This window comes from Lathamus discolor, chromosome 6 (assembly GCF_037157495.1).
Source record: "Lathamus discolor isolate bLatDis1 chromosome 6, bLatDis1.hap1, whole genome shotgun sequence".
NCBI lineage: Eukaryota > Metazoa > Chordata > Aves > Psittaciformes > Psittacidae > Lathamus > Lathamus discolor.
This window is the reverse complement of record NC_088889.1, coordinates 52353352-52381062: the sequence shown is the minus strand read 5'-3', so window position 1 is coordinate 52381062 and position 27711 is coordinate 52353352. Positions and strand designations below refer to the sequence as shown.

Genomic DNA, 27711 nt, shown 5'->3' with positions numbered 1-27711 from the left:
AAGACAAGGACTGCTGTTCTGGTCGAATCTGTGGTGAATTAGGTAGCTGCTATCCCCAAAGGCTTTGTGTGTGAGAACTAATGGTGTGATTGCACAAGAATAGAATTCTGTGAATATGTAACAGCTTTTGCTCAGAAAAGCTCAATATAATATAAATACCTGAAAATATAGACCTTGTTTAAAAGTAACTTAATTTCTAGTTATCTTTCCGTTTATTTGGGAAAGGTTGGGGAGATTGAAGGAGCTGATGGGGAAGAAGGGATAAAAGAAATAATTTTTGCTAAAGCTGAACAGTAGGCCCAAGTGCAGTCCTGATTTGCAGAGGTGAAATTCTGCGCTTATTTCTGTAGAATAGACTGGCATTTATTTTTGATAGAAGTTTCACTTGCATGTGGTGCTAAACACCTTATTTTGGTAGTGAGTGGGGTACTTCCAATGTCTGCTTATTTTAGCCTGGTGAAATCCTCTTCCTGGGTTGAGACAAGATTTTAGTGAAAACTCCTTGGAGATGGCTATAATTTTGCAGATGCTTGAATGTCATAACTGCCTAGTTATAAAAGTTTTAAAGGAACTGCATCTCAATGCTTAGAATGTTATTCTTCTATGTGTCTTATTTTAGAATTGCTCAGGTGCTCCTGTATAATTCCTGACAATCTTTAGTTGCTTAAAATTGATTTAAGCTTGACATATTAAAGTGTATGATGATTTTATCTTGTACAATTTGGACTTTCTGTTCTGTTTGGGTTTTTTTTTGTGTTCCTAACATATTGTGCATGCTTTTGTTCCTTGTCTTAACCACTTTAAAGATTTGGATGTTTTTAAATGAATGAATAAATTGCATAATATTAAGCTGCCATCACAGGGGAGGATGTTGGAATGGTACATGCCAGTGTTTCTTAATTCTCTCTAGAGTAGGAGATGGAAATCTACTTATTTATATATACACAGCTGTACTACAAGTGAATAGCCGCTAAATGGTGCTGAAGGACTGGAAAACATTTTCTCTGCTGCTACAGAGACGTGATCTGTCTCTGAACAGGCAAGAAAATATTCCAGGTTGTTTCATGCAGGTGAGAAAATGAAATATGCTACTATACCGTTGCCAGTCTTGTTCTTATACCTGTGCTTTCTGGTTTGAGACAATAAGCTTATTTGGTGAGTAATTAAAATTTCTGATGGCTGTTTAGATTTTTCAGATGAAACAGAACTGGAATTCATCCTGTCTCTTACTGGTAAATATCCTGTTAAAAAATAATTTCTCTGGCTGTTTTCATGATGTTCTGGCATTAGCATGTTTTCATGTTTTGTGATCATTTGAGAACAGAACAGCTTTTGAAATCTAAACTACAGCAGAACAGCTAAGTGCTGCTACGTGATACCTTTTCCAAACGAGAGGTATTAATAAACAGTTTGATCAAGTTCCAGGTTAAGTCTGAGACACCAAAACCTTGTATGTGTGTATTTGTAAATTTGTATCTGCTTGGCTACCTGAGAAATTAATCTCTGTGTTTATTCACCACGCTGGGAAATATGTCAGGTCCTCCAATTCAGATCAAGCACCAAACTAGGACTACTTAAATTTCTGCTACTAATTTCAGTAATAGTAATTGTTCTGATAATCTGGTATCTTCTAGTAGGCAGGCTTTATTTATGATTGCTTTTCTTGTCCTAATACTGTAATTTATTTATGCTTCTGATTTTACTTGAAGTTTTGTCTTGAGAGTCTTCAAAACTTTTATCTTTTTCAGAACAAAGGTGACAAAGAAGCAATTCCTGTTTGTGTTGTCCAGTATTGATATATGTTATGCTGCCACATGAGCAATTTTGAAATCCAAGTTGCATCACCAAAAAATTTGTGTTGATAATTCTGGGTATAATTGAATGTTTTATTAGATATTTTGTTTCATGTTAGGGTGTGGATATATGTAGTTTTAAAATCCTGATCTGTGAAGGTGGAAAATTCATGAAGATGCATTGCTGCAATCAATTTGGATTTCAGAAACTGTTTAAAAAGCTAAGGGAGAAAGACCTCATTGAGTGTTTCAAAGCAAAATATTAAGCAATTTTAAAGGGTTGTGATCAGATCTCTGGCATGTTTTCCTTTGACAGAAAATGTTGAGGGCAGCTTTGAAGCTCTCTCACAGATAAGAGTGCCTTAAGGCACTAAGTGACTTGTTTTCTGTTGCTTCCAATGGCATTTTCGGCATTTTCGTTTAACGAAGACTTGAAGGAAAGATCTTTATTGCTCAATCTAGTGGTAGAGTAGAAAAATTCAGAAATCTGTTCCTAGAATTGATAGCAGTTTTCGTTCTCCTTAATTGTAATCCTAATGTGAATTTGTGGGTTTCCTTATTTTGAGGTGTTTGAATGGTTTTCCCAGTGTTATTCCTGTGATACACTGATGGCAGACCAAAGGTATGTAGCGCGAATATGCTTCTTCATTCTGAGGTGTTTGTAGGTGCTCATTCTCCTTAACTCCTGTTTGTATACAATACTGTGATATTTAGTGGGAATGCAAATTACTAATTTAGTGAAGAAGGGCATCTTTTTTTGATAGCAGTCAAATGGTTAATATTTGTTTCTTTTTCAGTAAAACCAAACTTTATTAACAGCTGTGCTTTTGCACTATAGAATGTTTTGGAAATACTCAAGTGTTAATGCCTTGGACAAATTTATTTATGCTGGGAAAATTCAGAGGCAGTAGCTTGTGGCAAAGTGCTTAGTCAAGACTATAGGTGACATGCTTGGGAGGAGAAAATACTATTAAGATTGAGACTTTAGAATCAGAAAACCTTTGCAGGTAGACAGGTGTATGGAACTGACAAATGAGATGGGAAGATTTCTAGGAACAGGAGAAAAATCGTAAGAATGGGAGAAGTGTTGTCTGGTACCTTGCAGTCCGCAACACTTTGGTGACATTAGGAAAAAAAAAATAAAAATCCCTAAACAATAAACCAAACCAAACCAGCAAACAAAAAAAAGAAAAAAAAAAAAAAACCCACACGTTACATTCTCTTATTTGTCCATCTCTAAATTGAAAATTTGCAGTAGAGCTGTTGACTACAATTAATTCTACAGGAATTTAACTGGGCATGTGTCATGCTATAAAGTGAGTTCTGTAGAATCATATAACAGTTCAGATTAAAATGGGTGTCAGAAGGCCATGTAGTCCAACCTATTGTTAAAAATATAGTCAGTGTTTAATTCAGACCAGGTTGCTCAGGGCTTTGTCCGATAGGACAGTTCTTAAGGTAGGATTTTTTGCAGTCTAGCTGGGAAATCTGTTCTGATTTGTGGTTTTCCCTGTGGTGATTTTTTATTTTTTCTTCATTTCATGTCAAATCTCCCATTTCAGTTTGACAGTTGAGGTCTCCTTTTTTCTTACCTAGCATCTCAGAAGAGAACCTGACTGTTTTCTCTTCTGGCTGGCTTCTCATGGGCCACCTTGGTGGATCTTTGCTGGGCTAACTCAAGTTTATAATTTTTCATGTACTGCTGGGCCCCAAATGAGTTACAGTATTTCAGATGTGGTCTAATGAGTGCTGAGTAGAGGGAAACAATTGCATTCCTCAGCCTGCTGGCTAGGCTTTTCTTGAGGTGGTGTAGTGTGCTGTTAGGCCTCATTGTTGAGGGAGTGCTCTGCTCATTCATGTCTAGCTTGCTTTCCACCCGGACCTGCATGTTTTTCTCTGCAGAGGTGCAGCCCTGCCGGTTGTTTTCTAGTCTGTACCAGTGCCAAGGATTATTTCCTCCAAAGTACAGGCCTTTCGCTTGTTGAATTTCATGAGATGCCTGTCAGTGAATTCTCTGGCACTGGTGGTTGGTCCTGTTCTCAAGTATACCAGTCATTCCCCCTTTGATGTCATCCTCAAAACTGGTAAGTGTGCATTCTGTCTTCACCTCTGGTTACTGTTAAGGAAACATACCAGACATATAAATTAATCTCAGTATAGGCCCCTCAGAAACTTTGCTTTTGACCATCTCCAGTGTCATTAACCACTGAACTTCACCTTCTGAGCTCAGTAACCCAGCTGGTTTTCATCTATCCAGTGGTCCACCTATTGTAATGACCCAGATTTGGTATCTGCGGCTCTCTCTTTATTCACAGATTATTATAATTTTATTGTAGAAGGCAGTTGGGCTCATTGGACTTTTTATTTTCTTTTTAAAGCCTTAGTAATGGCTGGCTATTCCTAGTCCCTGTTGGTTTGTTTGTTGGTTGTTGTTTTGTGGGTTTTTTTCTCTTTGTGTGTTTAGAAATGGTTTTCAGAAGGACTTGCTCTGTGAATTTCTTAGCAGCTGAAGTTAAGGTGACTTGCCTGTGGTTACTCAAGTCATTCTTCTTGCCCTCTTGAAAGCTGGGTGTGAGATTTGTCTTTCTCTGATTATAGGGGACTTCCTCAAATCTCCATGTTGTTGCAAAGATAGTAGAGACTAGCCTTGAAAAAAAACATCAGTTAGCTCTTTTTAGGACCTCTGGATGCATCCTGTCTTGTCCCAGTTTTTTCTTTGCTGTGCAAAACATAGAATCATAGAAAGGGTTGGAGACGACCTTAAGATCAGCAACTCCAACAGTCCTGCCATGGGCAGGAACACCACATTAAACCTCTCATTCACTCAGTCTTTCTTTAAAACAGTAATCATTACAAGCTTTTTGAGTAGCTAGGTGTTTAAAGCTCTAACATGAAACTTCTTTGAAACCTAGTATTAGAGTTTCTTGGTAATTGCTGGTGTGGAAACCCTGGTTCCCTGAATGTATCCTGTGTCAGTGTATATAGTTGCATAAGTCATGGCATTTGTGGTTGTCTTTGGCTCTGCATTCCCTTTCCCTCTGCTATGTAGGTACCAGTAGCTTAGATGTTCAGCTAGTGACGTAAGGGTCCTGGTGACTTGCATCCTCTTCCCTTTACTGCCAAACTTTTTAATTTTCTTCTGCTCAGCCTCCTGCACAAGCATACTTTACCGTTGCCTTCACATTGTTTAATGTTGCACAAGAAAATTAGAAAGGTGAGACTGAGATAGCCCAGGCCTAAATTAGCTCAAAAAGCTGTAGAACATCACAACGCCTTCAATCTGAGGAAGTTGAGATGCAATTTTTATACCTGCAGCATTTTACTTAGAAGATCCTCAAAACCAGTTCTTGGGTGGTTTTAGCAGATAGACGGGCAATATTCTATTTCTAGATAATTCATATTTTTGATCTGCAGTGCTGCCAGTAAAGTTTATTAGGAAGTAATTACAAGGCTGTCTTATTTTATATGAATGTCTGCTCAACATTTGTATTCCAGTCGTAGTTCTGTCATAGCCCTGTCATGTTGCTCTCTTGCTTGAGAAGAGCTTGAAGAGAGTTGTAGGAAAATTCAAATGTCCAGTGGAATTAATATTTTGTTCTGAAGTTGATGGCAAAGCAGGTTTAAATTTCACTTTCTTCCTTAAGTAACACTGTAGTAGAGGGAAGTGCATTTGGTTTAAAATGGGTGTTGAGTAGGATCAGTGATACAAGCTTGTCACTCATGTTCTCCTTATTTAAAAAAGAAAAATTGTGGTTCACCTCTGGTTATGTAACTTTTGTATTTTTGATTTGGGTTGGGAGGTGGCAATTATGTGCTTGCTTTTAAATGCTTTGAGGAAGGCATGAAGTAGCTTATTTTCTTTACAGATAAAAAGATGGCACACTACTGATTTATTGCCATCAATATGGAATCAACTGATAATTAGCATAAGAACTTACTGAGTAGTCTTATTTTCTTCAATAAGCATCTTTTCTAGATATTTTACTGACTATATCACCAGGACATGTACCAGATCTCTGTCAGAGCTGAACACTCAGCAAGGGAGTGAGTGTATGCATCTGTTTCCTACTCTTCCTTTTTGTGGGGTTTGCCACCTGGATCTTTTGAGAATTTAGTAACACTAGCTGTTTTCAGTTACTGTGTTTGTCTGCAATTCCATGATAAGAATGTAGCTTTGTGTGAGATAACTGAATGACCTAAAATCAGCGTAGATGCTCTAAGTAAACTTTGATCTCACTTACAGATTTGTTTCTTTTGGACCTTAGTAGAGAGACTAGCTTACGTATCTTATTTTGGAGCAGCACTTGGATGTCTTAAAGTTTAAAAAGTGAATGATACTAAACTTCTGCTGTGAATGAATTAAGCATTTCAATGTCCATGTTAAGATGGTGGAGACAAAATATGCTATCCTGTTTTCTAAGTTGACAGAGGGAGCTTGTGCATATAGGAATGTAATTTCAGGGCTGCGGCCACTGCTTCTGGCTATGGAAAATGTTTGATATCTGTCCTTAGAAATACTAATACCAGATTTGAAACTTACTGGAGGTCAGGGGTTGGAGGGGTCCTGCTGTGTTGTAAATTCTGTTGCTTTGTTAATTTTGGTGCCGTTCCAAATATAAATGGATTATGTTTCATTTTAAAACTAACTCCTTTTTTATAACATGTATTCTAATGAGAAGGCTGTTACAAGACCCTGACTAGTTTTCCAGCCTAACTTAAATAAGCTTTCTTTTTATATTAGCACTGTCTTTTAGCTTAGTGTTCCCCTTCTCTGCCCCCATTTCCCTCTACCATTTTTTTTTTTTTTTTTAACGTAAGCTATTTAGGATCCTAATTGCAATATTTTAAGATGCTTGTAAGCAAAACTGATTCCCTCTTCTCCCTTCCAATAGCCTAGCAGCAGGCATTCAGTACTTCCTCTTTAGCCTTTTTTCATAAGCTTCCTTTCTGGCATGTTAACACCCACTGTTGCCAGGATCCCGAGGCTTTCAAATAGCAGTAGTCACACAAAATGTGATTTTGGAAAGAGCTGCACTTTCTGTCTCCCAAGATGCAATCTTGACATACAAGTGCTGTCTAATCTTCAAAAGCTACACCCTAGAGGCCTGTTAACTTCTTAAATTATGTTCTGTAGGCATGCATCTGCCAGATACAAAATTGAGCAACCTTGCCTGGGATTGCAACATAAGAAATTGCTCCATTTTTTTTCTCTTGATGAGGTGGCCATTTTGTATTAAATATGTAAGCAACTCTATAGACAACAAAAGGGAGTACAGCTTAATTATGAATTTTCTATGCCACTCTATTTGCCTTTTAAAACTTACTGTTATAATATGCTTGTTATTTTAATGTGATGATCTCTCTAAATGTGTTATTGATAATATTTATTGAGCATTTAAAACCTGAATGGTTGTTGAATTAACAGTAGTTAACAAGTAACTAGGTAGAAACATTCCCTTCCTGTGAAGATAAGAGAAAAATACATAGTGAGTACTAATGGATATTGGAACATAGGGCAGAGTTCCTGTAGTATATTTCTACTTTGAATTTTTCATTATGACTCTTTCTTGTGGTAGACCAGATTTTGAATTTGCCCATTACTATTTGGAGTATGGTAGAATTTTGTCCCAGTTTGTCCCCAAGGTTAGGTGCAGGCTGTGTTTAACATTTGAAAAACTTTGTGATATTGAAGGATTCTTAGTTATGTTAAAAGATTTGGTTCGTATGAAATGTCTTTCTAATTTGTCTTCAAGGTGACTGTGAAAGTGACCCTTTCAAATAAAGCAGTGTACTTGGTCTTGTCACAGGAATGATTGGATGCAACATGAGTGATGGATAAGTGAAAGAGCAGGGTGCCATCAGATGTCATATGTCAATAGGATACAAAACTCCATAGCTCTGACTTTTGTATGGGCTGCTTAAGTGTTTAGCTGCACAGCAGCCTTGGTATGTGCTACTTTTTTTCAGAGGCTTATTTTGGAAAGTAGCAGTTTTGAAAGTGAGTAAGGGAATATTCTCTACAGGAGTTGGCAGCTTTGTAATTGAATTAGTTCTTTATACATGCTAAACTAGACTAAATTCCGCTGAATGTTTTTGCTAGCTTTTCTTTGATTTATATTCTTCTCTCTTCTTCATCATGATAGTGAAAGACTTAGATTTGAAGGTTTGTCTCTTTTTCCTTTTGAAGGTATATGTTGGTGAGCTTCCTCAAGATTTTCTTCGCATTACCCCAACCCAGCAGCAACAGCAAATCCAGCTGGATGCCCAGGCAGCTCAGCAGCTACAATATGGAGGACCAATGGGTACAGTAGGCAGACTCAGCATTACTGTAGTACAGGTATAAATCGTACTATCTTTGTACAATTAAGTAATTAATACTGTCTTTTTTGACCAGTGGCGACAAAGATTTTATGTTGAAATTTGAGTTACTAAATTACTTGTATATAGGGAATGAATAATTTTTCAAATTTTAGCTTATGTTTCTGTGCCTGAGCATTTTGTTCAGTTTCATGTTTCCTGGTTGTATTGTGCAGCAATTGCCTGTAAACTTTGCTATTATAGCACATAATCAAATAGACTCCTGGGTTGTTTTTTTTTTTTGCAGTGAAAAGGTTTCTCTGAAAATCTCTGTTAAGGCTTCCTGTAGAAGCACTTAATTTTGGAAGACATTAGCAACTTCAATTTCTTCTTTTTTTTTTTTTTTTTTTAAATATTGTAGGGAACTGCAGTTGCCTTATGCATTTTGCCTTAAGTGACTGCTTTGTTCCATCCCTATTTCCTCTAATGCATTTGCTGTTTTTCTTAGTGCTCTCTGCAAGTTTTCTTATTAATCACAAGTGTGTAGTCCTGGCTCTTTATTTCTGTTTCCCATTTTCTATTATCCTTTCTTTTACCTCTTGGCAGTAGATTTCAGGTTTTAAAACTAGTCTGTCTCAACACATTTCTTTTTACTTGCACTAGCACACAAGATGTCCTTCATATTAACACACTTCATCTATTTACAGGTGCTGTTTTTAAGTTTCTCTGTATAAACATACCAAAGAGATACTTAACTCAAATTCAGCACCAAGTCTGCAATAGTACGTTTATGGCAACAGCTTCCATGGTGGGGCTCTTACTGAGGAGTAAACCTATATAAGGTCTGTCAGGAAAAGAGGCACTGATCCTTCCTTTTTATGTTTTTCGACCGGTCAGTTTGCTTCTTCATAGGTTATGTCCTTCTTTTGAAAACTGAGTAATACTTTTTCAAGGCTTATTACTTCTAAAGTCTGGATACTTGAACTTATCAATTGCATTCAGTTGCAGCCCTTTTTGTGGCTCTGAGTTTCCCAGTCTGTGTTCACAGAAATGTAAGACTGGAAGCAGCAGAAAAATGTTATTGCTTTTGGAGCATGGTGAAAGAAGCTTTAGTATAAGTTTTCTTTCCGGAGCTAGGAATAGATGATTCAGGTTAAACCTCAAGCCCATAAGGACACAGACTATTTATCAAACAACATACCATGTCTTTCATCTTTGGCTCTTTGCTTGGACAGCTTTAAGTGCTTTTTGTCATGATTTGTTGATCCAGTCAGTAGAGATAGTAGACCTTCCTGGATCAGTTAAGGGGGCAGACAGTACAGTATTCAAGAAGGAGTTTTGCATCTCATTTTGAGTGTATGTGTACAGAAACACCCAGATTACTGTTTGGATGGGTGAACTGATGGAGTTGATACTGGTCTTGATCAGGTTTGATCCTTATTTATTTTAAGGTGTTTGTGCAGACAATAAAAAAAATCTTGCTTGAAGAATAAAAAGCTAATGGCTATTTATGATGCCATGTCTGTAAATAACCACTTATTATAGAATCACAGCGTAACTGAGGTTAGAGGCGACCTCTGGAGTTTTGATCCAAACCTATCCTGCTGTGAATGGCAGTACAACCCTGTGGTGTCCTGAGAGATAGTCTTCTGTACCTGTGTGGGAGTTTATGCTAGAATGCTGTGGGATTCTTGGCTGCATAACTGGGACATGTAGCATTCTGCATAGGAGACTTAGGATGGCATAGTTAACCTGTGCGACATGAAAAGCTGGTGCAAGGCTTTTGTATTTAAAAATGTGTTGATAAAGTGTAAGAACAGCATGCTTTAGATTAGAAAATGTTTTGGAGGAAGCAACTTCATGGGGTTTTTTTTCCTTGCAGATATATAGAAGTGGTGGTAAGTTTGTCTAAGCACGGTTGATAGTGTACTTTCTTTAGGTGAAATTTTATGATAAACTGCTTAATTTCAGGACATCAAAGTCTAGAGAGTGCATAATTTGGGTGCCAGCTTTCCTACTTTAATTGTTAAGGCCACATTTACAAGAAACAGTTTGAGACCTTTCTCACCAAACCTAATGTGGGTACTACTGAACCAGTGTGTGCACTGAAGGAGAAAAGGGATTTTCAGGCCAGAGCTGCAGCCATTGCTTCTAAATGTTATGCAAGTCTCAACTTTTCCAGTTCTTTAAATGTCCTGTAAGTGGGAGGCATCCTAGGCACCATATTTTGTCACTTGTCTTACATAATGAAAACTACAGGCTGTTCAGTACAGGTCAGAGAAACAGCATGTCTAAAAATCCAGTTTCTACTTTGGCATATCTATGTAACAGTCTATGTAACAACAGAGTGTTGTCTTCAGGAGTGTTATCAACTTGTTTTGTTCTGTTCCTTAGATGTTACAGCAAAAGCATGTTTCGTATATTCTGATTGTATACAGCATCTATTTTTATAGTAAAGTAGAACTTAAGTTGCCCACTGAATTAAGTAATAGCAAAGTACACACTGGATTAAGTAAATTTTTCAATAATTTCAAAAAGCAAGATTTAGATTTTACTTCAGTTGAACTGCTTTTGCAGTTTGTGCTTTTGTATTGCATGATATTTTTGAAGCTACTGGTTTTCTGTATTTCATTGTTTAAAAGTACTTCAGTGAAAAAGGACAGGCTATGGATCACATTAAGTTTATGCTTGTATATTGGAGAGCAGATACTTAGGCAAAAAATGAACTTGTTGCTATATCCTTGTAATTGTGTATCTTTTGTTTTGGTATGAGGTAACTTACTTTAGCTGTGGGAAAGATCTGTATTTCCTACAACAGACAATAAAAATGAGGTTCCTTTTTAAACATCTACCAGACATTGAATGGTGTCAATTGGCTTATGTTTTAATCTGAATGCTGTTTTTCCTTGGTGGTGCCCCCCACCTTCCTGTCTACCTCACAAATGTCTACCTCTTTTCCTTTGTTCAGTATTAGGTTCTCTTTGTGAATTAATGGTGATTAACTTCTCAAGTTAATGTAAATAAAGGCTTTCTTTTCTTTACAGGCAAAATTGGCAAAAAACTATGGAATGACACGCATGGATCCGTATTGTCGAATACGGCTGGGGTATGCTGTGTATGAAACTCCAACAGCACATAATGGAGCCAAGAACCCCCGCTGGAACAAAGTTATTCAGTGCACTGTTCCTCCGGGTGTGGACTCTTTTTATCTAGAGATATTTGATGAGGTTAGAATTACTATATATTTCCCGCTTCCCCAAGAATGTCAGAGCTGTTACTTTTCCTTTGGTAGCTGATATGGGGAGTTAGCAGGGTTCCCGGCAAAGGAAGGGAAGCAAAAATGTCTTGAGTGGTGTTAAAGCTTCTCTTCAGTATCAAAATACCCTGCAGCCTTATATTTTGCACTGTCCCTATTAAAAATAACCTGTTAATACAGTGCTGGTTTAGTCAGAAAGTTTTCAGTGTTATTCTAACTTAGGAGGAGTTTGGAAGTTTTCTCAAGCTCAGAAATGCTGAGAATAAAGCTGTCAAGTATAGACTGTAGTGACTGGGGCTTCTTAGCAGAAACTAAGAGGCCACAACTGAAGCCAAGTCTGTTTGCCTCTTTTTTGCTGCCTTTCTTACTGTGTGTAGTAAAACTTGACACTGCAACAACAGCGTGCTCATTATACAAGGGAGGCTTTTGGGTACTATTTTGCGGGCTTGCTCAATTGGTTGAAGTGTCTGATTCATTGCTGCAACAGAGGTGGCAGAGCAGTACTTGCATCTACTCCTGAATTACTGGAGTTCACAGCCCATTGTAGTAATGTAAACAGAAGCTGTTTGCATTCATTTAACGGCCTCTGTTATAATGTCACTGATGCATGCAGACCGTGCTGCAGTTGTCATGTTGTATTCCTAGAAGTGTTCTGCTTCGGATTTTCAATTTTTTATTTAATACCTGTAATCAATCTGTAATCCCACTTAAAGCGTCGTTCATTTTTGAAAGGAGATGGCTAAAATATTACCGATACTTCAGTAGTTGCAAAAGGAGTAACTTAAAAATGGCAAAATGAAATAGCATAAAGGTTGAAGGAAATGTTAGTCAAAAGTTATTTTAATATTTTTCTATATTTATTTCAGGAGCGTTAACTTTATATTTTTTTAATTATATTCCAGCGGGCCTTTTCAATGGATGACCGCATCGCTTGGACGCACATTACGATTCCTGAATCTCTGAAACAAGGAAATGTGGAGGATGAATGGTATAGCTTGAGTGGAAGGCAAGGTGATGACAAGGAAGGAATGATTAATCTGGTTATGTCGTACACGGTAAGCCAAGTTTGGGGTGAGAAGAGGGAGGGAGAGCTTTTTGCCTAGTGGAAAGGATATATTTTAGATTGAAGTAAAAGTAGTTTCTTACTGGGTGTTTATGTGTGTTAGCATTTAGAATAATTATACTTTGGTAATAGCAGTCAAAAGTGCTAATTTAATTAAGGGTTTTTGGTGATGTGGTAAATGGGTATGTATTTATCTGGTTTTGTGATGACAAAAATACAGCTTGCTCTTGTGCTAACAGAAGTCTAAAAAAGAAATCCCTAGTTAAATGGTCCAGTGTAATTTCTAATTCAATAATAATAATAATAATAATTTTAAAACAGCTTTGTGGAATCTAACCATAACTTAATTTCGTTTTCCCCTGAAACTTTAAAAATTGATATCAGGTTTAAAGCAAAAGTAATGGAAACACTGCTCTGTCTTAGGTCTTTCTTGGCTATTTTGAATTCTCTTTCCAATGGCTTCATTTTTTACTTCCATTCTTGTTCATTTGGTGCTCCTAGTCATTAACTGTTGACTTACATTGGTCCATCTAGCAGCTCATGGAGTATCTTCTTACCTGTCACCTTTGTCTTAAGTAGCAGCCCTATAGCATGTGCAGCCCTGTAATGTGTGCATCCCTGAATACTTCCTATTATGCTTGTACATCATCAAAAGTTCCAAGTTGCTGTTGGGTCAACAACTGGGAACAGATGTTCCCAGCTGTTTGAAATTCACATTCTGCACCATATCTGAGCAGTTATTCCATCACCCCTAGCAAAAATGAGTTTGGAATATACCTTTAAAACTGTCTGCCCATGAATGTACTGTACACAGAATCTGACCTTTTAATATCTTCAAGGATTAAACTGAACAGGAATTGTGGTAGTAAGAGGGAATGGAGTTAAATTGATACTTTGTTTAAAATATTAATTTACCTCAAAAATAATTGATTTGAACTAAAGTTTGTTTCTAGGAGAAGTATACTGCTTATAATAAAACTTGGTTTTGCTCTAAGATTTAATTAATGATGAATATGTTGTATATTCATTTCATAAGAATAAAGCATGAAAACAGATTAAACTCATATTTTAAAATAATTTGCTTTAGTGACAAGATTTATCAAACTGTTTCAAAAGGCTAGTTTGACATGTGTTTGTATTGATTTAGAGGCAAATTAACTTATTTAAAAGGATGGTGGTTCAGTTAATTTGCCAGAGATTTTGCTTAATATAGATTAGCACTGAATATACTCATATTGTAACATGGAACATGGATTTTCAATATGGCAACTTGCTTGCAATTACTGTTTTAATTGCTGATTTAGTTTTTTTTCTGTTTCTCGGGTGGTTCTGATCTGTGCTTTTTGTGTCAAGTCTTTGCCAGCTGCCATGATGATGCAGCCCCAGCCAGTAGTCCTGATGCCCACTGTGTATCAACAAGGAGTTGGATATGTGCCTATAGCAGGTATGTTCTCTCTCCTTTAAGACTCAAACCTTCCAGATGAAGGATTTTGCAGAATTAACGACCAAATTTCTTCTGCTTTTTCAGAATGTAAAGACAACTATAAATGATTTTATCCATAACCACTTTTCCCATATTTTGGGGAGGAGAAGAGTGAGCAATTTAAGTGTAGGTCTGCTTTCAGTCTTTCATCCTGTTTAAGGGAGCAGTGAGAGCTTGATTAAATGGATTAAAATGACTATCAAGCTGGAAAAACTAGCTTGAAGGCTTCTCTTTGAGTTTTTGTTTTAGACTTGTGTCAGGTCACTGAATATCTAGCAGGCTGTACTCTGATACTGTGTGTGCCTATTTAAATGGTAACAGTCCATGTGTGAAACTTGAGATGTCAGTAAGTGCACCGAATGACTTGTGTTGTCAGAACTGCAGCTTAAATAGCCCATAAAAGGATTTAATCTTACGTGGTCTTTGAAGATGCTTTTCTGGAAGCTTGCTTTAGACCATGTGTATAGCGCAGTGAATGAAATGGGAATGTGAAATAATGAATGTTAGGGAACTCTCAGGTAGTTATCTAAATACATAAAGAAGAGCTAAAGCAGGTTTTGTCAGTTCTCTTGATTTATGCCAAGTAAGTTTTGGACTTGTATAGAAAGACGTTAAGTTTTGTAATTTTTCTAATAAGGATGAAAAGTTTAAAGTATGTAAATAAGCTTGAATTTGCCCTACTTAGATAATTAATAAGTAAAGTTGTGGGGGTTGTGTGTTTCATCTATAGCTTTTAAAAGCTGTGGTTTGTTTTAAGGATATGTATTCAGTAATGTGTGTCTTTTTTAGGGAAAATAAGATGCAAATATACATATTTTGAATTTCTTTCTACACAAGTGTATGAGTGAGAGAGAATGTGTGGGACATAATTGTAGTGCTAAGAGCTGACACAGAATACAGATATTTTTTTAAAGACTCACGATTTAATTTAAAATTTCATTCTGTGTAAAAGCAAACCCCCTCAAAAGAAGGTTTGATGTGTAACATAAAGAATCATACTTCCATGTTTAGAGTTGTTAGGGCAAAACACGGAAAACTTGGGCATGTACTTTATTCCCTTATGACAACTTGCAGTTTGCTTAAAGTGCTTTTATCTCTATAGCTGAATTGTCAGGATTTAGGTCTTGCTTGCTTTGCTAAGGAACTAGTTTCAATGTGTGTATCCTGAAGTGTGATTCCATTGTGGAAAGCCAGACTTCTGTGTAGCTGTTCTGTTTGAATTAGGTGCCATATCTTTTTTTCTTGTAGGTTCATCTCATCCCTATATACTGAACTTCAAACATACCGGCTTGTGTATGGCTAAAAGGAAAATAGCTGGGGTGGTACTTATAGCAATGTAATAGAAGATGCTATAGCATTTCTTGAACAGATAAAAATGAAAATATTTGTCTTGCAGAATTACTGTGCCAGGCAGAGTACAAACAGTAGAAATGAAGTGCCTATTTTCAGGCCTGATTAAAACTAGGCCTATAAGTGAACAGATAAAGCCGATACTAGGCATTCAAAGATAAAAAAAAATCCAACAGTGGTGTATCTTGGTGTTCAGATCTTGGTGTTCTGTAAATTTTGTATTTTGCTTTTCAGTAATACTTATTAAATCTGCTTGGACAGGTGAACAAATAATATTTAGCAAGTGCTAGTAATGCCTCCCTTTTTATCATGTAAGAATTTGCCTTTATGTAACAATTTTACTGATCTGTATGTTGGAGCATTGCCCTCTGCAAAGATTCAGCATGCATGTTTTAATTACCACTATGATAATCTTCTGCATTAAAATATTTTCCTGATTCTATGACTTGTGTTTTTAAAGCTTTGCAGAGTCCCATCCCTGGATTTGAACTTTCATTTTGCTGTTCTGGGAATGCTTGAACGTACCTCCTTGACTTTATAAATGTCAAACTTTATTACAAGCGATGTTTGACCTGATTTTTTTAGTTTGGTTTTTTTTTTTAACACATTAATGTACTTCGTACTTGCTGTTCTCAAATTTCTATCGGCACCATCAAAATTTCTCAAAAGCACTTGTGGGTTTTAAAGCTTTTGCCTGTTCACTACTCAGTGTCTCAGTAGATGGATTATTAGGTTTGTATTTTGAAGGTGACTTCAGAATACTTCTACTATTTCATACATTTTATGGTATAGCTTAATTTGAAATTAAAGTAGTAGTTAATATGCATCTTGGAAAACGTAGTACTGTCAGTATATAGCATGTTTTTTATATACTGAACTAGATGTTACTTCTGAATTCTGGAAGGGCTTTCAGAAAGATGCATGCAAATTGCAGGCCTTCCCTTCCCAACTGAGTTTATCATATCTTCTGGGGAAACTCTCTTGCTCCACTTTGTTTCGAACCCTATACAGTTTCCTCTCTTTTTGAGGCTGCTTCAAGAAGGGCAATGGTAGGACATTAGCAGGCTCCACAGGAGCCTGAACCTGAGCTCAGTTCATGTTTTTCACCTGTCCAGTTAAATGAGTGTCATCAAATAAGCAAGTTCTGTTTGCTTCCTTCAGAAGAGTGGAAGAGCAGCACCAAATAGTTTATTACATCTGTAATGGAAGGGATTCTGATGTTGGGCAAGACTGTTAGATTCTAACTATTATCTATAGTGGAAATACAGTGGGTGGGCAAAAATGCTGGTGCAGACAGTTGAGCAGTTATTTATTAACTGTCCAAATTGTGCTTTAAACAGAGATTGTGCTCAGTCAAATATAGCTGTGTTATGAAGGCCAAGCTGTTTTTTCTCTAAGGGGAGATTTCTGTTCAAAACTTAGTATATGTAATTACCCTTCTCATTAAAGTCAAACCACCTAATTCCTCCCATACCTCAGCTTGTGTACGATTGAGATAAATAGTAGTAGCAGGCACTGGGGTAAGCAGATGAAGCTTGAAATGCCAGCACAAGTAATGCTCTTTTTTCCCCACATTTGATGGTAAATGTTACAGACCTGTGATGAGAACAGAAATAGCCATAGAATATTCTTGCAACATGTTACTTAATTTCAATAAAAAAAAAAAAATAAACACTTCTGACAGCAGCACTAGTTGCTACAAACTGGCTGCCATGGATTTGGTTTGGGAAAATTTGAACCTACCAGTCCTCTTGCTTTTCTGGAAATTGAGTTTATCTACCTCTTCCTATTTCTTTTTCTAAAAATTATTTAGGCTATAGGATATTGTGGTATACTGGTTGCTTACAGTCCAAACTGATCTTACTGGTAATGTATCAAAGAGAGTAAGCAAAAAATTAGTTCAATAAGCAAGCTACATTTCTTACCAGCTAAGTATTCGTGGCCTACACAGGAAGTGTATTTGTACTTTTAAATACTTGTGTAAAAAGTAGATTGAAAACCTGTGTTTCAGAGTCCAGAATAGTTTTATTTTTTTTAATTGAGGCAAAGTTGTGTGTATATGTACATTACTCCTTTAGGTGTCTGTATTGCATTTAGTAGGTGAGCTTGTGATGTTTTTGCTGTTTATTCAGAAAATGGTAGATGTATATTGTCCTTTGTGGGCTATAAAATATAATCCTTGCTGCAAACACCTGGTGTGTTACTTGTTTTGAAAACATTTCCTCTAATTGATATTTCTGTAAAAAACAATCCATTTAGGAAACTTCTTCAGAGGCTGAGGCAAATTAGTTGGGAGACTAAATGCCAGCAGCATTGGCATTTTGACATTAGGTAGCTTAGGTTTTATCCAATTGCCTCAGTTTATCCAGTTTTCACCTTTGGACACTAAATGATTCATTTCCTTTTGAAAATAGATTAATATGTCTTTCCCATATCTTATTCCTTTCCCCTTGCCCCTCCATTTTCACCTATCTTTAGGGCTTGAATACTTTGCTCTGGGTAAGTTTCCAAGCTCTTTTCTCACTCCCATCATCATGAACTCAATCTTTGCATGAACTCATCCTAACAGCTTTAGTTATTACAGCAGACTGCATCACAAGGTATTGCCACTAGAATGTCACAATAGAACAATTTAATGCATCTCCTGGAAATTGTTGAAGTCCTTCTAATCTGTTGGAAAGTCTTTAAAGGCATCTGCTCAGCATCAAGCTATTAATGATTAACAATTGGTGGTAATGGTGCTGCTGCATGAAATGTGATGTTAATATTCTTAAGGTGGTGTGTGGCAGTGAGCTATTCTGGGTGGTAGTACTGATTTCTTAGAAGAGAAACAGGTCTTGCAGTTGATCTGCTACTGCAAGGTTTGGAGAGAAGGAGATAATGTCACAACTTTTTATAAATTTGAAAGCAAAGAACTCAGTTGTGCAGTAACATTGAGAAGACAGGGCCATGTGTTAATCTTCAAATAAGCCTTTTTAATATTTAATAAAACTATAAAAAAACCCCACTTTATTAGTATGTATCTTTTATGCACATTTGTTTTAGATCCATGTCAAGTTAAGCAGCTGACTAGTATTTTAAAGGCAAATTATGTTATAGGAAACCATTTTGTCCTTCTATTTAGACTTAACTACTGTGACCCCTTTGATTTTGAAATGTGCAAAGGTACTGTGACATCCTTAACTTTGGTAAAAGCATTGGTCTTCAATCCTTCAATGCTTCAAAAGTATGTTCAGAAAATTCTAGAACTACTCCTTGGGGGATAAAATGTAATTTCTTGATGCTTTAAATTTCAGAAAGGTGCTGTAAATAAAACTGATGTGGTTGTCACAACATATTTGGTTTATTCAGAGCAGTGGAATTCTGTGGGTCCATATGCTTTGCTTTTTTAGTGGTTTGCAAAGAAGCAACACTTTAAAAATTGAGATGGTGACGTGCATATTTCAGCACTTTTTTTTTTTTCTGAAGCAAATATCACCGAGACCTGTTCGTGTATTTTAAAAAAATGAGATGCAGATTTCTTCATTTAAATGTAAGAATTTGTGCTGAGAAGATTCCTGAGTTTATTCTGAAAGGGTCTGTTCATGGGACAGAATAATGAGCTAAGAAATTAAACATAGGTCATTTGACTGGACAATAAAATGTGTGTAATGCCTTGTGTGCAGTTTGGAAATGTTTACCCTCTTAATTCTGCTGTGATGCTTCCATTGCTGCTTGTAGCAATTGACTTGCTATTGTTCATACTTGTTTCATGTACTGGAATGACACTGCTTATGCTAGCATGTTTGCCACTGCCATTTCACTGAATTGGACAACAATGCTTCATTCTTCTGACATGTAATACTTGCCTAATATCCGAGAGCAATGCAGGAGTGTGCAATTCCACTGATAATGGATTCTTAATGTGGTTTGGTTTAGTTTAGTTTAGTTTAACCTGTCAGGGAAAGGAGGCACTCAGTATGTAAACCAGCTTTTTCCTGAAGATTGATAATTTTGTAGTATAACTCTCTTGAATGAATGCATATGTATGTATATTTGCTAATTTTATGGCACAGTTCTTTAAGTTTATGCTTAAGTCTTGCTTACTATTTTGTAAATCAGAAATTATGGATGCTTTTAGCCTGAGTGTGGAACAAAGCAACACACCAAGGTACTCTTTGAAATTGGTATTTGTAAAGTTTGAATATTGAGTTTTGTAGAAAGTAAGCCTTTACATTGTGGAGATATTCATTAAGCATCACTGATACTAACTTTCATTTGTATACAGTGTAGTTGTAGGCAGCATAAATTAATTTTAGAACTGTAAGAGCTGAGAAAATGGTTTTTAAAAATCATTAGTAAAAAACAATGCAGTGCAGATGTCTGGCTTCATAATTAGCTTGCTTTGAAAGCAATAAAAAAAAAGTATGCTGGTTTGGTGTGGGGTTTGTTGTGTTTTGTTTTTTTTTTTTCTTGACCATAACAAGACAAATTATTGGTAAGCTGTTAGGATGCTATAGTGCTCAAGAAGTGAGCCTCATGTTTTATTTGGATTAGTATGTTACACTGACCTCCTGTATGGACAGTTCCCAGTCATGCTGGTAGTTGATTAATGTTAGGGTGCTAATGACTTACTAAACAATATTAGGAAGCTTGTGTTTAAAGTGAAACATAACTTCAGTTTCTCTGTTCTTCCAGGTGCTTTGCAACTTCATTTTTTTTAGGACATATGTATTTTTTTTCGCCTGTGGTAAATACTTAGGTTGTAGGAAGTGTGAGGAATGAGTTGAGGTAGACTGAAATGCTGCTGGATATGATTATTGAGTAGAGTGTATTTTCAGTGTTGGTGAGGACTGCACAGTGGTGTGCACACGTGGTCTGATTTGCCATATGTTCAAACATACCATGCCAGGCAGAATTCCAGTGACCATAGTTCAAGTGACATAAGAATCTCTGGAGCTAAAGTTTCTGTTGTTGCAGAAGAAGTGATAGATAATTGCTTGGTAGTTGGTTGGTAGTGGTGTGATGCACTTGTTTCATTGGTTGGTAGTGCTGTGAGGCAGATGGCTGGGCAAAGCCGTAGTTCTATTGTGTAGGTAGTTAATTTATGGTGAGACATTTCTTTAGCTGCTAGCATGAACTTTTTTTAATAGATGCAGCATGTATGACTTAAAGCATCTAGGTTCCTTTTCTGCTTCTAATAAAACTTAAGATGATTACAAGCAGAATTTTAATATCAAAATTAGGAAACATTGGTTAGTATGGAGTGCTTGCTGTTCAGGAATGCATTCGTTAAGATACGACAGAAGTGCAAGTTGAGGAAAGAAATAGCAAAGAGAACATTAAGTAAAACCACAGTTGCAGTGCATACAGTCAAGCTATATTCAGTTATCGTACCTTGTCAGCCAGAGTTGATGTAAGTTATGATGGGTTTAGCAGATCCAACCTTGAATGTGAATTTTAATATAGCATTTTTAAAGCTGATGGAAAAGATAATAATGGAGATGCTAAAATATTTGTACAAGTTAGAGTGATGAAATAATTACAGGTTAAAAAAAATCTTGGAGACAGCGTAAGTATTGAAATTGCTCTTTGCTTTTTCTTGGGAAGATGCTAAGTCTAAATAGAAGTAGTATAGTATAGTTGCAATATTTTTCATGATGTGTAAGTACTTCAGTCATTATGCTAAGAGTGATTAGACTGTAAAAAGGCACACTTGAAAATTGTCAGTTGTAGATCTGCTTTATGGTGTTACGCTTTTCGAGCAGTTAATCAGAATTCAATAGAAGAGAAGGAGCTTTTGATGTACTCCTGGGTAATATATGAAACCTGGTTCAAAAAGTATTTTATTTTGAAGAGGTATTATAGTGATGACACACATAGTTAACCCTCGGTTTAACTTAAGGAGAAGTAATGAAGGTCACAGGAAGTTGAACAGGTAGACTGAAAGCTATATTAAAGTTGTTAGCTACTCTAACTAAATGTATGCCAAATTAAAAAAAAAAAAAGCACTCTTGTGTAAGGAGTTGAGAACTATTTGTTTTAAAGAAGCAGGGAACCTGGAATTGTTTAGGTAATTGGCTATAAAGATAGAACTATGTAAGGGAGTACAAAAGAAAACCGCAAAGAGTTCAAATGTGAGACCACAATGGGAGAAGAAAAAGTGTTTGGGTTTGTCCTTCTTAGGATGGAATATGAGGGCTGCTTTTTATTTTGAGGTGAGGTGGGGTAGGGTGTTGGTTTGTTGTTTTTTTGTGCATAAAGAGCCTCAGATTTTAGAGTTCAACACTAATTGTTAAAATGATCAGTAAAAAATTGCAGGTAAGATAACATTCCCAATATTGTATTCAGGATTTTTTTACCAAATGCAATAGGTAACCTGTTGCTTAAATAGTCTTGCTTTCAGAGAACTGGGCATAGCAGACTGATTTATTTCCATTTTATTTCTTGTTCTAGACCATTCCAAAGTAATCATTTTTCATGTTGTATAAACTGATTAAAACCTATGGAGATTTGATTTAAAACAAAAATGAACTAGGTAAACTTTAGGAGGAGGTGACAAGGTTATGTAGGGAAAGCTTATACCTCAGGAATTATAGGTGAATGAGTATGTTGGTAAGAACTATGTGGTCTTTGTGTATCACCTTGTCAGCTGCATTTTTGAAAATGTTATCAATGTTACCTGCTAAGGACTCTTCCTGTCATATGATATTCTGATGCAATAAAGGTCCTTTTGTGGTTTAATAGCTGTCTGAAGAGCTAATGAACAGATAAAAATAAGTGACAAGTCATCCACTAATGGAGGGAGGCCTTTGGTGGGGTTCATCATATTTTTAAAAAACTAATCAAGGGAAGAGGACTAATAGACAATTTATCAAAACAAAACCTCAGTGCTTTTCTAAGTGTTTCTGATGGCAGCTGGTTGCGAAAGGATCTTGTTGTAGTAAAAGGGAAATAAAATCACTTATTGAGGCTGGTAGTAAAATGTTATGTGTATAGAAAAATCTTAACTTATCATTTCTTGGTTGGTCATTATCCTACATAAAAATCTTTGAATTATGGTAGACTATTCCATGAAAATACCAGAGGAGTAGTGTTTGAAACAGTGGATAAAGTGGTTGAAAACAAATAAAGAACAAATACAAAAACTTTATCATTTTGCTGTATGAAGTGGTGCCATACTTCCATCTAGATGCAGGTAATTTTCCTTGCCCTACTTTAGTAACAATACAGCAGAACTGTAAAAGTAACACGCAAAGGTGTCTGACTAAAATAATCAGGGGTCTGGAACTATTGAGGAAAGTGGAGTACGGCATTTTCAGAAGTGATTAAGAAAGACTCTATATACTATACCTGGTTTCAGTTTTATAAAAATAAATGCTAGGGTTTTTTCAGCAACAGATCTGTGCTTAATTAATGATGAAAGTTAAGTGATGAAAATGAACTTTTGCCTAGTATTTCCTTTTAACAGGAATTTGAAAATTCTAAAGCACTGTAATTTTACACAGACATGGAAAATGTCACATAAATTTTGTCCTCTGGCAGAGGAATAGGGAAAAGCAGTGTGTACCCCTATGGGTATGAAAGGAATTGCTCTTTTACCACTTTGTGACTTTGCAGCTGAACTGTATGGAACTTTAACCAGGGAAAAAAAAATTCTTTAAATCTGCTTATGAGTGTGATCCAGTCTCTTAGTGGACACAAGTACTTTGTGTTTGGTTTTGGTTTTTGTTTTGTTTTGTGGTTTTGTTTTTTTGAATGCAGTAAAGATTGCATTCATTGAATTTCTGACTATGTTATGTATACTGCTGATGTAAAGCCATGTTTTTAATGGCGATATAAATTCAGTAGGAATTAAAAGTGATGAGAATGGGTAAAAAAAACAACCACGCCCTTCTGTGATGTGCTTCATGTTTGGGTAGTGGTTCATATGTAAACCTGGTTGATGGCAAGTTTTACCTAAGTTTGAGCTGTACATGTTGCGATAGTGTAGTTTACCACTTCTGAAACATAAGTTGTGCAGGGAGTTTATTCCTGAAAAATGTGTTCTGATTGCTACAGTCTAGTTATAATCTCAGTGATTTGTTGTTTGGTTTTTTGGGTGTTTTTTTTTTTTTTTTTCTGGACTACATAATAACTGTTAAAAAAAAAAAGCTGAAGTTGCTGGGTTGGGGTGAGTCATGAGCTGCTTTCTTCCTCATATCCATTGAATTAGGTTTTGTTTTGGGTTTGGTGTTAGGTTTTTTGGTATGGGGTTGTTTGGTTTTTGTGGGGTTATTTTTTTTTCCTTCCCCTCACTCATGTATGTTTTGGTTTCTTTTCTTTTTTTCTTTTTTTTTTTTTTTTTTTTTTTCCTGCAGGGATGCCTGCAGTCTGTAATCCAGGCATGGTACCATTGGCAATGCCACCTCCTGCAGTTAATCCTCAGCACCTGTGTAATGAAGAGGACCTGAAATCTATTCAGGATATGTTTCCAAACATGGACAGGGAAGTAATCCGCTCAGTTCTTGAAGCTCAAAGGGGGAACAAGGATGCAGCTATCAACTCGTTGCTTCAGATGGCTGAAGAGTCTTAGATCCCCACTTCCTGCATAGTCCCCATCCTTGATGCCACTTATTTTTACTTGCCAAGCCAGGGATTTAGCTAGAGGAATAATTTCCCAACAGCTTTCTGTTAATGCATCCTGTGTGAAAGATTATACCCCTTTTCTCCTTGGACATTTGGATCTTTTTCACTTCTTTCTCCGTCTGTACATACTCAGTTTAGCTTATGCCCTACTATTTAGCATTGAAGCTCTTTACTATTGGCTGTGCCCTGTGTGGCTGTACTCTGATGGGGTGGGGAATAATACTGCTTTTTTTTTCTTTGCCCCTCTTCATAAATTTGTTCTCACAAAGTAACTATGCAGTACAGGATTTACTACTGTTTGTTAGATTGAAAAGGAAAAATAATCTGTGAAGGGTTTGCTCTTCAAATATAACTGATTTATTGAAGTATTTAGGTTTCATCAAGCAGCCTATTTCTTCCCGAATTTAAAAGAAAGACCCTTTCCTTGTCCTATGATATTTAATTATTGCTGTGATATCCTTAATTTTCTGATTGAACATTTAATAAGCTAAATTTCTTAGATTGCACTGTTGGTATTTCTAATAAGCATTTTCTGTTCAATCTAGTCATCGGGCACCAAAGCAATATGGTGTGCATTTTGGGCTTTATCCTCCCATATAGTATTGTTATGTATCTGTAAAATCTTTACAGGTAACTTTTAACTTGTACAGTAGGTATTGCTGTAGTAGAGAACAGGATTGAGCCCTGATGTACTCCCACAGTTAATTGCACTCTCAACTGCTGATAACATTCCTATGGCTATTTCAGAGGATAAGTGCAGAAGGAAAGATTTTTATACCTAGGTAATTACTGAATCTGTAAACAATTATTAGTGTTGTTTTGCATTAAAAAGGCAATACACATTAAATAAGGCCTATTTCACCTGTATTTTAGCAAAATTATTATTTTATATTAGTGGGAAACTTACTGTATTTTTTCCTGTAATCTGAAATAAGCATGAAAAGTACCTTCAGAATCCTTGAATGGCATTATGAGTTGCTCAGCGACTTAAGACTACAGTTGCTATAGCCAGTTTATCATTATTTAATGCATATGGAAATAAATGTGAGAGAAAATTTGACATATCTGAGTTATAGTCTGATCCTCAGAGGAGATTGGAGGTTGCTTGTATTTATTGTTAGTATTATTTTTTCAGATAACAGTTCATTTTGGAGCTGCAGAATCTTACAGTATGCACCAGTTACACCTGTTGGATAAATTTCTGCAGTATGTTTTTGTAGATGGTAGAGTAATGCACTTTAAATAGTATGCACCAGTTTATTTTTCCAGTGATGTGCAATGTTGCTGTTTTATCTTTTTAATGTTTGATTTAAAATACTTTCTATAATAGCCATATATTTTCAAGAGTTGGAATGAATGTACACTCAAAATCTAGGCTCCTGAGTGATTCATGAGAACATTAAAGCCAGGTTTGGAATAAGGAAAAGGGACCCATATTCTCTTCACCATGTTTCATTTCATGTTCCATGCTTAAAATATTTTCTTATCTGCTGAAAAGCCTTTTTTTTTTTTTTCTCACCCCATAGGAGAAGCCTTTAGATAGTACTGGTAATAGAGCATGAATATTTATTTTTTTATTACTAAAATTGATACCGAAATTTTAAAAATGCAGCACCAAAAATCATCCCAGTTTGACCTTTTAAAGCTGTCTTTTTGTAATTTATTATTTTGTTTTGTTATGAATCCTTTACCATCTTAAATTTATTGTTGAAAGCATGTCTTTATACATCCTCCAATTGGCTTTTCAGTAATGAGATTCAAGACTATAGTTTCTGTGCTTTAGTTGTAGAGTCACCACGTTTTTATTTTCTAAAATAAAATGAGTGTTACTCAAGAAATTACTCTTGACCCTTCCCTACAATCATGGTAAATTTTGTGACTGAGTAGGTATAGAGGCATTTGGTCTTTATAGCACAATGGTATGTGATGCTGTCACCCAAACGGGTAAATCATGGTAAGGATTAAATGCTTAAATATCTCCAGGAAGAGTCCCTTGCTCTAACTTTTACACAGATAGAATGAATTGCTAGAGACAAAACAATTCAGGGAAAATGTATATATTTAAATTTTTATATTAAAACGTTGGGATCCATAATACAGCTTTTTATAAAAGCAAGTGGTCATGGTTCAACTTAATGGCTGGTAAATTGTACTGCGTCCTATTACAGCTCAGTTTCAAGCACAGAATAAACACCTTTTCAATCCTAACCACCAGAAGGGGTAAGTGTGAATGCTAGGTTAGCCAGGTTTATTCATAGACTAGGCTCTGGGCCTCTGTGGGCAGCTGTTGGTCTTTGTTTTGTTCTAAGCAAATGTTATGCAAAACAGGGTATGAGTTGAAGATGGGATATGTAGGAGTAGTATGGCTGGTAGATGGATTTCAACATGCTACACTACATTTAAATACTGCTCTGGGGATTTTTTTTTTGTCTTGATTTAATTAAACATTAATGCTGAAACTTGTATGTCAAGGTGTGCTACTTTATCTTGTTAAAAAGAACAAAAAACTGATTGTAAGCCTACTCAGCTTTTCATCATACATACCCTCTCAGTCAAACTGTTCATTGCCAGGCTTGTGTTGGAGAAATATGAAAAAAGGCAGGGAGTGTTTAGTTATTCTGGGGTCTGTAAAACAAAAAGTCTAGGTCTGTGGAACTGAAAGTCTGTGTCTTGATTTAAAATAAATGTCATTCATTATGATTGTAGCTTTTGACAAAATGCTGATTGGATAATAATGTGTTTGAGGCTGCTCTTCTGCTCAACTTCAAGCAGCTTGGAGCCAAAGCCAGCTGTATAAGACAGGCATCTGCTAAAAGTTAGCGCTCTTTATGCTAGCTTGAGTCCTGCCAAGAGCCTAATCTTACTAAAGGTAGGAACATTTTTTGTCTAGCTAGATCCTTGCTACTTTCTTCTCTACTGCTCTTTGCATCTGCTGATGGTACTGAATGTTTTTTCCCTAACAAATGTTATTGCTTGTTTGGTTGATATGTAATACCATACAGAGGCTGTTTTTTGCTGTAATAATTCTGAAGACATTGTTTCTCTGTATCGAGGTCCAGTGTCCAAATGTTTCTTGCACTCTGAAGTACATAAAGTTTTTCATTCTAAGTTAATAAATGTATCATCTAAATGAAAATGTATTGTGTCTCTGTTGGAGAGCACCACAATGAGTCTTTGTCTGTAGACTGATCTAGAATTCAGGTATCGATTACTGACTTACTGTTTTGCCCATTAGTTAATAAGTTGCACTGCTTCTTGATGTGATCATCTGGTGAACTAGTACAGTAAATGCTCAAAAATATTTTAAGCGTCTTTAGGTAGATGGCTGTTTCTAGCTCTTCTAGGTGCTACTTTCTCAAGAAACTGTTACAGTATTGCAGATCTAGAGGACAAAGCAGCAGTAGTGAGGTTACATTGTTCAAGGGACAGTGCTGGAGGGTAAGGGAGGTGTGAAAACAATGTGTGGGTATGGATGAAATGTTCTGCAGCATGAAGGGTTTGAGAACTCTCTAAATGAGTGGTGTCCAAGTGAAGAGTTATGAAATGGGCCTTGTTATGTGCTGTTTCAGCTACAATAAGAACTGGCTTTATCTGCTAATCTAATAAAACAAATCTTAAAGATTTGTGTTATGTAGCATTTCTTTATGGTTCTGTGATTGACTGCAAAACTATCCGAGGTCCTTTTTCTCATTTAATAGTATTGCTGTGACTGGTGATGATTAATTAATTGCTAGTCTGTCGTACTAGTGTATTGTTAAGCTAACATTTTGGGGTTCACTGCCCAGTTTTTTATTAGGAGTTAATTTATTTTTTTTTTTTTTCAATTTAGCAAATGGTAGTTGAGAGGAATCTTTTACAACTG

General features: G+C 36.1%; 1 protein-coding gene across 1 annotated transcript in view; it reads left to right on the top strand.

Annotated features, from left to right (window-relative positions):
* The window catches only part of TOLLIP (toll interacting protein), a 28840-nt gene extending 1372 nt beyond the window's left edge, over positions 1-27468 (top strand). The window contains exons 2-6 of the mRNA XM_065682700.1: positions 7981-8130; positions 11135-11317; positions 12249-12401; positions 13763-13853; positions 23582-27468. Coding sequence (XP_065538772.1) covers positions 7981-8130; positions 11135-11317; positions 12249-12401; positions 13763-13853; positions 23582-23796 — 792 coding nt within the window. The 3' untranslated portion in view covers positions 23797-27468. The remainder of the gene's footprint in view (positions 1-7980; positions 8131-11134; positions 11318-12248; positions 12402-13762; positions 13854-23581) is intronic.
* The last annotated feature ends 243 nt before the right edge of the window (positions 27469-27711 follow it).